Genomic DNA, 12196 nt, shown 5'->3' with positions numbered 1-12196 from the left:
CTACTGATGTTGCCATTGCATAAAATAATTGTGGCTTCTGTTTTATAAGTGGCTTACTGGCTTAAATCATCTTTTGAATGTTCTCCTAATGGATAATCAAAGCATTATAGCTTTGGGAGTAGGTCTAATTTTTGGATATGAATAAAACCACTTAGACCTAAGTGATCAAGTTAGGTAAAAACATTTTTTAAAATTTCAAAACAAAAAGGAGAAAGCACTCATGGACATGGTCAACAGTGTAATGTTTGCCAGGAGAGGGGATAGAAGGGGACTAAAGGGTAATAGGGGAAAATGCAATAAAGATTAAATTTTAAAATATCAAAGCAAAGTATGTCTCTACTAAAATCACAAAACCCATTTCCTTGGTTTGTGAACTGGCTTAGAAGAGAAATCTTTTGACTGAAGATTTCTAGGGATCTGAGTATTTTAGGAGGTTTCCTTATTGCTTAATATCCTGGTGTATGTTGAAATAGTGTCTCTTCCTTTCTGTTCTGCTATTTAGAATGAGATTCAGAATGCCAGCGACTTTCATAGTATTAAGAAATGGGGTTGGAGCATACCAGGGATGCATGTGTTCCTGGTTGGGAAAGTTGGTGCTTCATATATTCTTCAGACTGATGTATTGGGTTTAACTATCATTGTAATATTTGAACCTTAAGTTATTGTACTAAATATTAAAATAGTCTTTTATGTACTTTGAATTCATTCTGTCTAACTTTTAGGAGTATTTTTTGTTTTATCATCAAATTAATTTTTAATCTATTATATTTTGAAAGGCTCTTAAATATTATTTTATTAAGTCCAGAGGTCAAAACTTTTGACATGCTATATACATTTCTGTACATTAATTGAGTGGTAATTGGCTTTATCAGTGCCTTCTCAGGAATGTGCTAATTCTGTGTGCAGCATACTTGGTATCAGAACTTTTCCAAGGTTTATTTATACTTCTGTTAAGCATATTTTTTACATTTATAATTGCTCTGAGTATAATGTAATTTAAATTATATTTGCAAAAGTAATTTTTGGGATAAAATTTCATTTATAATTTGTGATAAATTGCAGTCTTCTTTTAACTTAGGAAGTTGAAAAGTATAGAGCTGAATATAATAAGCTACGTTATGAACATACATTTCTCAAATCAGAATTTGAACACCAGAAAGAAGAATTTGCACGTATTTTAGAAGGAGAAAAAATAAAATATGAATTAGAGGTGAGTGATTGACTATAGTAGTTAATTGTTATCTTTCTAGTCAATAAAACTTTATGATTATATATTTTTTATAAATCACAAGTTAGCGTTGATACCATAATCAGTTTTATTAATTAATGGTGAAGTATTTGTCATGCTTTCCATCTGCTCTATAGTACTATTTTTCTTGTGAATGTTCTTTTTTGCTGTTGGATTTTTCTACTCTTTGCTGCCTTTATTTTGCCCAAGTCAATGGTGATAATCTCTTTTCTCCTATAGACACAGAGAAGGACTTCTCTCTTTGCAAATATAGTTGTCTGTGTGATTCCCTATTTAGCAGTGTCCCGTCTCTTTCTTGGAACCATACCACAACCAGGAGAGCTCTGGCTGTCAGCCCACGAACCTTGTTTCCACTGGTATAAAGAAAGGGTTTATACCTTAGGGTGTGCCCATCACCTTTCAAGAGCTGTGCTTTGTTCTTCGACATCAGCAACAACATCTTCTCTCTGCTGCCTGTGACATGCATTCCTACTCTGTTGCTTTTGGCAGCCTTTCTGCTCATGTTGTGGTTTGTCTCCTAATATTTCCAAAAATGGGGTTTGTGTTTCTCATCTCTGTGTTGGTTTTAGATGAATTTTCAGGATGGAGAGAAATACTAGTTTTATCCTGGTATGGTCAAATAACAAATGTAATACTAGCTGAACTTGTAAAAAAGTTTGTCTATAGGTATGTGAAACATTTTATGTACAAGTGCATCTGCGTTACACATTTATCGCATTGTTGTTATTTGGAATCAAGAGTTAAAATATGCTCACTTTCCTTTACCAATGACTAGTTGGATCAAGCTAACTTTTGTGAACAATGAGTGTTCCATGATTGTTTGTTATGTAAGAAGCTGTATGAACTTTAAACCCAATTCATTAATAATACAGTACCAGAAAACTATAAATATTTATGATAGCCTTTTGCATTTAAAAATTATTTATAGCTTTAAATGCTTTATTCACATATGATGTCACTTCGGTTGTAACAGTGTCTCCATTTTAAATGAGGACACTGAAGCACAAGACAAGTGACTTGCTCAAAGGCTCAAAGTCGTAAAGAAAGTCAGCAGCCATGTTAATAATAGAAATCAGGTACCCCAAATCCCAGCTCTGAGTTGTAGGTTTGGAATAACCAATGATTTGAAGTTTCCATACTGATTAGGAGTCAGCCAACAGCTCTAATCGTGTCAAGAGATAAGTAGATCCATACTATATGTGATGACGAGAGTGTTTGAATCTGGAATTGTAACAGATTTAGGGTAGCTGCATATAAAATTTTTATTGTGGAAAATATAAATAATAAAGATTTCCGGTCTGAAATGTAGATTTAGTATACTGAAAAGTAAATACTGAGATTAAGGGTAGTGGTGCTTTATTTTATAGTTTGCCTTTTAAAATCTAATGATGATGTTTATCTGGTAATGATTATTTATATCTTTTCAGTTTCTTAGTATCATTGTTTTTGTAAAGAATGAAACCTGTATCTGAAATCTGATGGCTACTATATTTTTACCCATGAAAGGTCAAATGATATTTATTTAAAATTTTAAGGAGTCAGTTAATTTCATAACTGGGATGCCTTACGGCATTCTTAGGAATCTGAAGATAAACAGCTAGCTGAAGCCCTGGCTGGCGTAGCTCAGTGGATTGAGCACGGGCTGCAAACCAAAGCATCGCAGGTTCGATTCCTAGTCAGGGCACATGCCTGGGTTGCAGGCCACGGCCCCCAGCAACCACACATTGATGTTTCTCTCTCCCTCTCTCTCTTCCTCCCTTCCCTCTCTAAAAAATAAATAAATAAATAAAATCTTTAAAAAAAACAAAAACAGAAAAACAGCTAGCTGAGAAGCCATAATTAGTAGAGGCTAGAAAAGTGAGACTTTCTGATAAGACCTAAGTTCTTTGTATCTGCTTCCCAATTAATTACGCAGGACCTACATTAATTAGCAAAGTACTTGGTATTTTATTTGATCACTTATCTTAATACACTCCAGTTTCTATATACAATAATAGTAAAACCTAGTGAGAGGATTGTGTATCATGAAACAGCAGTAAAACTTTCAAAGAAAAGCCTATTCTTACTATTCTCAAATTTAAACAATTTAATTGGTGTAAAATATGTTAATTTGATGTACTGAAATAATTGTTTTTTCTTTCATTAATTAAGGATTCATACAATACTTGTGTACTTTCACTTCTACAGATAGAGTGAAAGAAGTAACTAATATTCTTCAGTGTATTGGTTCTTAGGGGAAATCCTTGGGAAGATTTTGTTAGTCTTTTCCTGAGAAACACTTCAGGAATTCACATCTCCCTCATGATATTCTGAAATAATGTTTATGAAAGACAATATCTTTATCTTCTGAAAAAGATAATATGATTTCCCAATGCCTAGATAGTTATTTAAAAATTGTGCTATTTTGTTTTTATTATGTTATTAGGAGTCTAATTTTATATTATTCTGCAAATAACAGTAATGAAGAGCAGTACAGAGAAGGTACAGGTCATTATTCTGGTAGACTGAATGAGTGAAAGAAGCAAGTGTAATTCAGTGTGCAAGTATTAAGATCTCGAGAGGGGGCATTGAGCACTGCAAGAATGATATAATACATAATGACAGGTCCGTGAGATTACCCCATCATCCTCTTCAAAGTGTTGGAGCTCTACCTTAGCTTTTAAGAGCCTGGTGAGAAGCCAGAGTTCCTTTAGCAAGAAGGAGAGCCACTCTGTCTCCCTGTTATCATATGCTATTTTTTTTCCTTATAGCACTGGTAGCCCAAAGCTCATACTGCATTTCTGATTTGGTCCTTATCCTGACACATATATGTCAGTAGATCTTATGAAACACCTCACAACACTTCCTTTCTGTTCTAGTACATCCTGAAGTTCTCTCTGGAATAGTGCTTTGGACCTGGAAGGTTCCTTTATCTAAAATATTCAAAATTCTCTGACTTGCACCCCTCTCAGATTACTTTGAACTGCATCACACTTGGTAAAAGTCTCCCCAATTAAAATTAAATTACCTCTGTGATTGATTTTGGCAACCTTTTAGAAGGGTTTTGTGAAATTTTATTAATTAAAATTAAACTGTGAATGCAGTTTAGAGTATCTCAAAAACTAAACTTTTTAACATGTAAAATTTTTAAATGTTTTAAATGTTCATTTAGTGTGACATTGGGAGCTGACTTAACTTCTGTGTGCATCAATGTCCTCATCTGTAAAATGGCGTTAACAATTGTACATATCTGATGGAGTTAAAATATGTAAAGTGCTTAGACAAGGACCAAGCACATAATAAGCATTCCATAAATGCTAGGTTTTATTTCATTTAAAATTATACGTCCACAGATTTCTTGAGTATATGATCCTGTTCTTTATTTTGGTATGCTAGAGTTTTCAGTGTCAGACCAGCATGTAGGTACTCTGAATGGTTTGAGGGTGTCTGTGATTACAGTGCCTGCATTCCCCACTTTCGCTGCACTCCCAGCATTCTAGCTGCCCACTTGCAGGTATTCTCTGCTCTGGCTTTTTTATTTGTCACAGTTATCTTCCTTTTACTGCCCTCATGACCAGGGTGACTCTCAGGGCCTGAAAGTGACAAATGCTGTTATTTCTGTTCTCGTTTGGTCTGAGTAGAATTCTTTTTAAGACACTGAATGAAGGAAAAGAGATTGTAACTTCCAAAAATAGATTAAAAATGTGAACTTTAAATCTGAGTAAACTGTTACCTTCTAGTGTAAATAAATAACAAAATGTTTTTGTATTCTATGATTAATTTAGAAAGTTCAATTCTAGTACATATGGGAAAAGGGGAAAACTTATAAAAGCAGGAATATAAAAAGGTAAACTAACTTGATCTTAAAAACTAAGATCTGGAAACTTGAAACTCCATGTGCAAAGTGTTTATTGTAATTCCTGCTGTATAGTAAATACTCTACAAAATGATATTACTATTAGTTCCTGACTGCATTAGTCATAGTGCTAATCATTATAATAAATAAAAAAGATTTTTAAAATGTACAATATCTATATGAAGAGAGCTATAAAAAACTCTTTGAATGAAATCAAAGAAAAACTAAATAAAAGGAGTGATATTTCATGGTCATGGATAGGACGACTCAAAAATGTCAAGATGTCTTTTCTTCTTAACTTAATATATAGATTCAGTATAATCCCAGTGAAAAACTCAGCAAGTATTTTGTGGATATTGACAAACTGATTCTGAAATGTATTCTATTCTAGAATAGCCAACACAATCTTAGAGAAAAACAAAGTCAGAGGACCGACGCTACCTGACTTCAGGACTAAACTATAAAGCTATGATAATCAAGATAGTATGCTGTTGAATAGACAAATAGATCATTAGAACATATCAAAGAGTCTAGAAATAGACCGACATGAATATAGTGAACTGATTTTTTTTTTTAGATTTTATTTACTTATTTTTTTAGAGAGAAGGGAAGAGGGGGAAAAGGGGAGAGAGAGAAACATCAGTTGATTGCTTCTCATTTGCGCCCCAACTTGGAACCCAGGCATGTGCTCTGACCGGAGATTGAACCAGTGACCTTTAGCTTTGCAGGACAGTGCCCAGCCAACGGAACCACACTAGTTAGGTATAATGAACTGATCTTTGAAAATGAGAAATGGCAGAATGAAGAAAGATAGTCTTTTCAACAAATGGTGCTAAAATAACTATACATGCAAAATAATGGACCTGGACATAGATCCTTCACAAAAATTAGCTCAAAATAGATCTTAGGCCTAAATGTAAAATGTAAAACTCTCAAACTGCTATAAAATAACATAGGAAAAACCAGATGAGTTTGGGTTTGTTGATGACACTTCAGATGCAATACCAAACACATGATATGTGAAAGAAATAATTGATAATTGATAAGACTTCATTAAAATTAAGAACTTGTGCTCTGTGAAAGACACTGTCAAGAGAATGAGAAGACAAGCCATAGACTGGGAGAGAATACTTGAAAAAGGCATATCTGAGAAAGAACTATAACCCAATACACACAAAGAACTGCAACTCAACAATAAGAACACAAACAGCCTGAGTTAAAAGTGAGCCAAAAACTTTAAAAGACACTTCACCAAAGAGGATATACAGATGGCAAATGAACATAGATGCTTAACACCGTGTGTGAATAGGGCATTGCTATTTAAAACAACAGTGAGATACATACCTGTTAGAATGGCCCAGATCCAAAACACTGACAATACCAAATGCTGGTGACAATGTGGAACAACAGACTTTGGGAATGAAAAATGATACAGCAACTTTAGAGCACAGTTTGGCAGTTTCTTATAAAACTAAACATAGCCTTACCATGTAATCCAGCCATTGTACTCTTTGGTATTTACCCAGAAGAGTTGAACACTTATGTTTGCACAACAACCTACACAGAGATGTTTCTAGCAGCTTTATTCCTAATTGTAAAAACTTGGAAGCAACCAAAATGACCTTCTGTAAGTGAATAATTAAACTGTGGTACATCCAAACAATGGAAGACTATTCAGTACCAAAAAGATGTGAGCTATCAAACCATGAAAAGATGTGAGGAACCTTAAATGCAAGTTACTAAGAAAAAGGAGCAATTGGGAAAGGCTATAGCAGGATTCCAACTATATGACATTCTAGAAAAGGTAAAACTATAGAGACATTAAAAAGAGAAGTGTTTGCCCCGGGGATGGGGGGAGGGAGGGATGAATAGGTGGAACGCACACACTATTCAGTATGATACTATAATGGCAGTTACATGCCAATATACATGATCAAAATCCATATGATAGGCAACACCAAGAGTGGACCCTAATGTAAACTGCGGACTATGGGTGTTAATGGTATGTCATTGTAGGTTCATCAGCTATAACAAGTGTACCACTCTGGTGTGAGATGTTGTTAGTGGGGGAGGCTGTGTGTATGGAGACAGGGATATATTGAACTCTCTGCACTTTCTGCTCAGTTTTCCTGGGAATCTAAAACTATAATATAAAGACTTTTTAAAAAAATGACTGGGCATGCAAAGAAGCAGAAAAATGTATTTCATAATAGAGAAAAAGGATCAATCAATAGGAACAGACCTAGAAATTACTGAATTAGTAGACAGAGTCATTAAACCATATATAAATATACTCCATATATCCAATAAGTTAAGGGAAGCCTTGAACATAATGAGAGGAATGGAAAAGATTTTATTCTATTGTTGTTATTTTATTTTACTTTTTTTAGAGTGGGGGGGGGAATGGAGGGAGAAAGAGGGAGAGAAACATTGATTGGTTGCCTCTCATACATGCCCTGGCTGGGGACCAAACCTGCAGCCTAGGCCTGTGCTCTGACCGAATTGGCAACCTTTTCGCTTTGCAGAATGATGCCCAAACAACTGAGCCACACTAGTCAGAGCCATAGAAAAGACTTCAAAGAAAAGTTCCTAGTGATGAAAAGTACAGTCTAAATGAAAAATTCACTAGAAGTGGATTAGATGCTGTGGAAGAAAAGATAATAGCTAAATTGCAGTTAACAGCAATAGAAACTATCCAAGATGAAATACAGAGATAAAAAGTACAGGGAAAAAACATTATAGCACATAATGGGACAACATCAGATCATCGAAATTCTCAAAGGAGAGGGAAGAACAGAAAAGAAAATAGTTGAAATAATGGTCAGATTTTTCAGATTTCCTGGGAACTATAAACCACAGATCCAAGAATCTCAATGAATCACATGCACAGAAAACATGAAGAAAACTACACCAAGGCACAAATACTCAAATTACTTAAACCTAGTGATAAAGAAAAAATCCTAGAAGCCAACTAGAAGACTTCTACTTCCAGGAAGATGGAATAGATGCACTTTTCCCTGTTCTTCCTGGTAAGTATAACAAAAACACTGGACAGTATTTATAAAACAAACATGAGAGGATGCCGAAAGATGGAGAAAAAGGCATACCAGCTAAGAGCCTTGGGACTTAAGGACTGACTGTATTATGTTCTCTGTGTTTTTTACTTTATTTTATTTTTTTAATTTTGTCTCACAAATTGCTGACTTGATGCTGAAGAAAGTAGCAGTTTGGCCCAAATGATAAAAATACCCAACACAGGCCTGTTCCTTCTAGGCAAGATACTAGGAAAAGAACAACCTAGCATCCTAGTTAATTTAGGTAATTGCAGTTCTGCTCTAGCCAAATACTGCAGTAAAACTGAATCTAAGCCCACCCACTGCTAAGACAAATTTTAAATAAGAATCAAGAGTCTCCTATAATACTAAAAGTCCAAATTTTAATAAAAAATCATTTGTCATACTGAGAATCTGGAAGACCTCAAACTAAATAAATGAAATAAGGCAACCAATAGATCTTACACTGAGATAACAGAATTATCTGGCAAATATTCAACATAGCCATGGTAAAAATGCTTCAGTGTTAAATTAAAAACATGCTTGGAACAAATGAAAAAACAGAGTCTCAGCAAAGAAATAGAAAATTATAAAGAAGCACCAAGTGAAACTTTTAGAACTGAATAATGTGATGACCCAAAAAACAAAGAAAGATGCCTCAGTTGCTGGGCTCAACAGCAGAATGGAGGGGATAGAAAGAATCAATGAGCTTGAAGATAGTATATTAGAAATCACCCAATGTAAATAAACTATAGAAAATAGATTAAAAAAAGAAATAAGTAGGGATAGCCTCAGGTACCTATGGGAACATAACAAACGATCAAAGATTTTTGTCCTAGAAAGAAAAAGAGAAAGAGGGAAGTGCTAAAAAATATACTTGAAGAAATAAAAGGCTAACCGGCCCTCAGCTTTGATAGACACACCATAACAGATTCAAGAATGTGAGTGAACATCAAACAGGATAAAACCAGTGAAATCCCCATTAAGAGACATCAGACTTAAATTCTACGGGCAAAAATACTTAAAGCTGCAAGGAAGAAATGATACCTTCCTTTTAAGAGGAAAACAATTCCCAGGTATTGATATTTCTCATCAGAAACCATAGAGGCTAGAGGGACGTGTGATGACATTATGCAGTTCTGAAAGAAAAGTGTCAGCTCACAGTTCTATATCCAGCCAAAGTATTCTGCGGGAATGAAGGGTAAATCAAGACATTCTTACAGTAACAAAAACTAAGAGAATCTGTTGCCAGTATACCTATCCAAAAGAGTGTCTAAGGGAGATTCTCTAAACAGAAAGAAAACCAAGTAAAAGGAACCTCAAAACATGAAGAAGGATAAAAGAGCACACTAACCAAAACTATGGGTATATATATAGTAGACTTTCTTTTCCTGAGTGAATTTTCTAAATTCTGTTTGATTTTAGGAACAAAAATTATAAACACTGTCCAGTATGTTTTAAAATGTACAGAGAGGAAATAATTAAGATAATTATATTATGAACAAGGGTAAAGTGATATAAAGAGAGGAAAGTTCTTTGTCACTGGAACTGATAAAATGAATCCGACAGACTATGATTTTATGTGTATGTAATGTAATACCTATAGCAACAACTAATAAAGCTATACACAAAGATATCCAGAACATTATAGATAAATCAAAATGGAATCCTTAAAAAATGTTCAAGTAACCCACAGGAAGGAAGGCAGGATAAAGAAAACAAACTTAAAACAGAAAAAGAAAACCTTAAGCCATAATATATTAATTGTCGTGATAAATATAAATTGTCTAAATATACCAGTTAAAAGACAGATTTACAGAGTTGATTTTAAAAATAAAAGACCCAACTATATGCCATCTCCAAAAAACTTCAAGTACAAGAATATAGGTAGTTAGTAAATGGATAGAAAATGATATATCATGCAAAAATTAAAAGAAGCAGGAGTGGCTATATTAATATCAGACACAGTGGATTTCAGAGCAAAGAAAAATTTAAAGGTAGACTGTATATAATGACAAAAACCACTCCTTCAAGAAGACAATGAATACTAAATGTGTATGAACCAGAACTACAAAATAATGTGAAGTAAACACTGATAGAACTAAAAGGAGAAATAGACAAATTCACAATTACTGTTGGAGACTTCACATTCCTCTCTTAAAAACTGATAGAACAATTAGAAAGTTAGGACGACTATAGAACTGAATAACACCATCAGCCAAAAGAATCCTGTCAACATTTATTGAACATTCCACCCAATAAGTGTACCTACATACAATGTTTCAAGTGGTCACTGAGCATATACCAAGGTAGGTTGTAATCCTGGGTCATAAAATAAATGTCAACAAATTTATAAAAATTGAAGTTACATAGAGTAGTTCATCAGTCACTGTAGAATTAAACTAGAAATCAATAACTGAAAGTAGGGATGTGTTCAAATGAAATGACACACTTCAAGTCATTCATGAGTCATAATTCAATGAAAGAACAATTTCAAAAAAAATAAATTGACCTGAACAAAAATGAAAATACAACATATTAAAATACCTGGGACACATCTAAAGCAGTGCTGAGAGGAAAATTCATAGCACTAAATGCATTCATTAGAAAAGAAGTGTCAAATCAATAATCTAAGTTTCCACCTTAAGAACCTAAAAAGAGAGGATCAAAATAAACCCAAAGCAAGCAGAGGGTAGGAAATAAGAAAGATAAGAGCAGAAACCAATGAAATTGAAAAACAAAAACTGTCAAGGAAATCAGGGAAATAAAGAGCTATTTCTTTGAGATTAATAAATTGACAAATCTTTAGCTATACTGACAAAAAAGATAGAAGACACAAATTATCGATATCAGGAATGAAACCAAGTATCACTAGAGACCTTACAGATATCAAAAGGGTGATGAGGTAATCTTATTGGCTTATATAGAGGTGAACAACTCTACCCAAATAAGTTTGACAGAGAGATGAAATAGGCACGTACTGATATAACTCTGCTCATATGAAATAGATAATTTAAATAGTCATATAACTATCAAGGAAACTAAATTTGTAATTTAATAATTTCCCGAAAGATGATTTCACTGGAGAATTCTACCAAGTGATTTGAAAAAAAATGAGAACCAATTCCACACAACGTTTTGTAGAAAATGGAGGGGGGGTGTTTTAACCAGTGGGGGGAACTGGGTGATAGGTACACAAAATCTCTCTGTATTATTCCTTACAACTGCATGTGAACCTACCACTATCTAAAAATAAAAAGTTCATTTTAAAGAAGTTGAGGAAAAATATTTTTTACAGAAAACAAAGATAAGAATGGCAACAGACTTCTTTTTGGAAATAATAGAAGCTCAAAGACAGTATTTTTAAAATTCTGAAAGAAAAAAAAATTAGGCCACTGATGGCAGTGCCTATACTCTTAACCATTGCTCTGTGCTGCATTATGCAGAAGGTAAAAACAAAGACTGTTGGAGCAGTTAGATACATGGCCTTTTTCTTCCGGGTGCTGTGGAGAATTAGAATGGTGTTACCATCTCTTAAAAAGATCAACAAGTATTACTAGTTGCTGATCTGTTTATGTTCAGTTTTCTTTACCTCAACAATTTTTTAAAGGTAAAATTGGTTAATACATAATTTTTCCCACCAGGTAAGCTTTTATATTCTCAAATAGAGTAAAGTAAGCATGGAGGTAAATAATGCAGGCAGATTTGGATAAATGGCATAAAAGAGAAATTCAAACAAAGCCTTTTGTAAGTTTAGAGAGAGGATTGCGAGCACAGCTCTCCTTTCAAGGAAGATGACATGTGAATCTGATGGAGAACGGAGGAGAAGGGAAGAATCGAGCATGTGTCCAAGATCTGTGCCCAGATGACTGGGACATGTTTGGTGTCATAGCAGTGATTGAATACAAGCTTCTTGTTAGTGCAGGTTTTGTGTTTATTTGCTTGTCTGCTTGGTTCTCTGATGTGTCCTTACTGCTAGGAACAGTGCTGGGTACATAGTAAATACTTAGCAAGTGCTTGTTTCATGACAATAAATAAATAGAAAAATTAGAAGGCAGT

General features: G+C 34.1%; 1 protein-coding gene across 3 annotated transcripts in view; it reads left to right on the top strand.

The window, feature by feature from the left end:
• CEP83 (centrosomal protein 83) overlaps positions 1-12196 on the top strand; it is a 130296-nt gene that overhangs the window by 62134 nt on the left and 55966 nt on the right. For all 3 annotated transcript variants that reach the window (XM_045830521.1, XM_045830519.1, XM_045830522.1), the window contains one exon: positions 1079-1210. In XM_045830521.1, coding sequence (XP_045686477.1) covers positions 1079-1210 — 132 coding nt within the window. The remainder of the gene's footprint in view (positions 1-1078; positions 1211-12196) is intronic.

The sequence above is a fragment of the Phyllostomus hastatus genome, unplaced genomic scaffold, assembly GCF_019186645.2.
Source record: "Phyllostomus hastatus isolate PE091 unplaced genomic scaffold, TTU_PhHast_1.1 phas_contig_152, whole genome shotgun sequence".
Lineage (NCBI taxonomy): Eukaryota > Metazoa > Chordata > Mammalia > Chiroptera > Phyllostomidae > Phyllostomus > Phyllostomus hastatus.
Note: the sequence above shows the minus strand (reverse complement) of the source record. Positions and strands in the feature narration are given on the sequence as shown.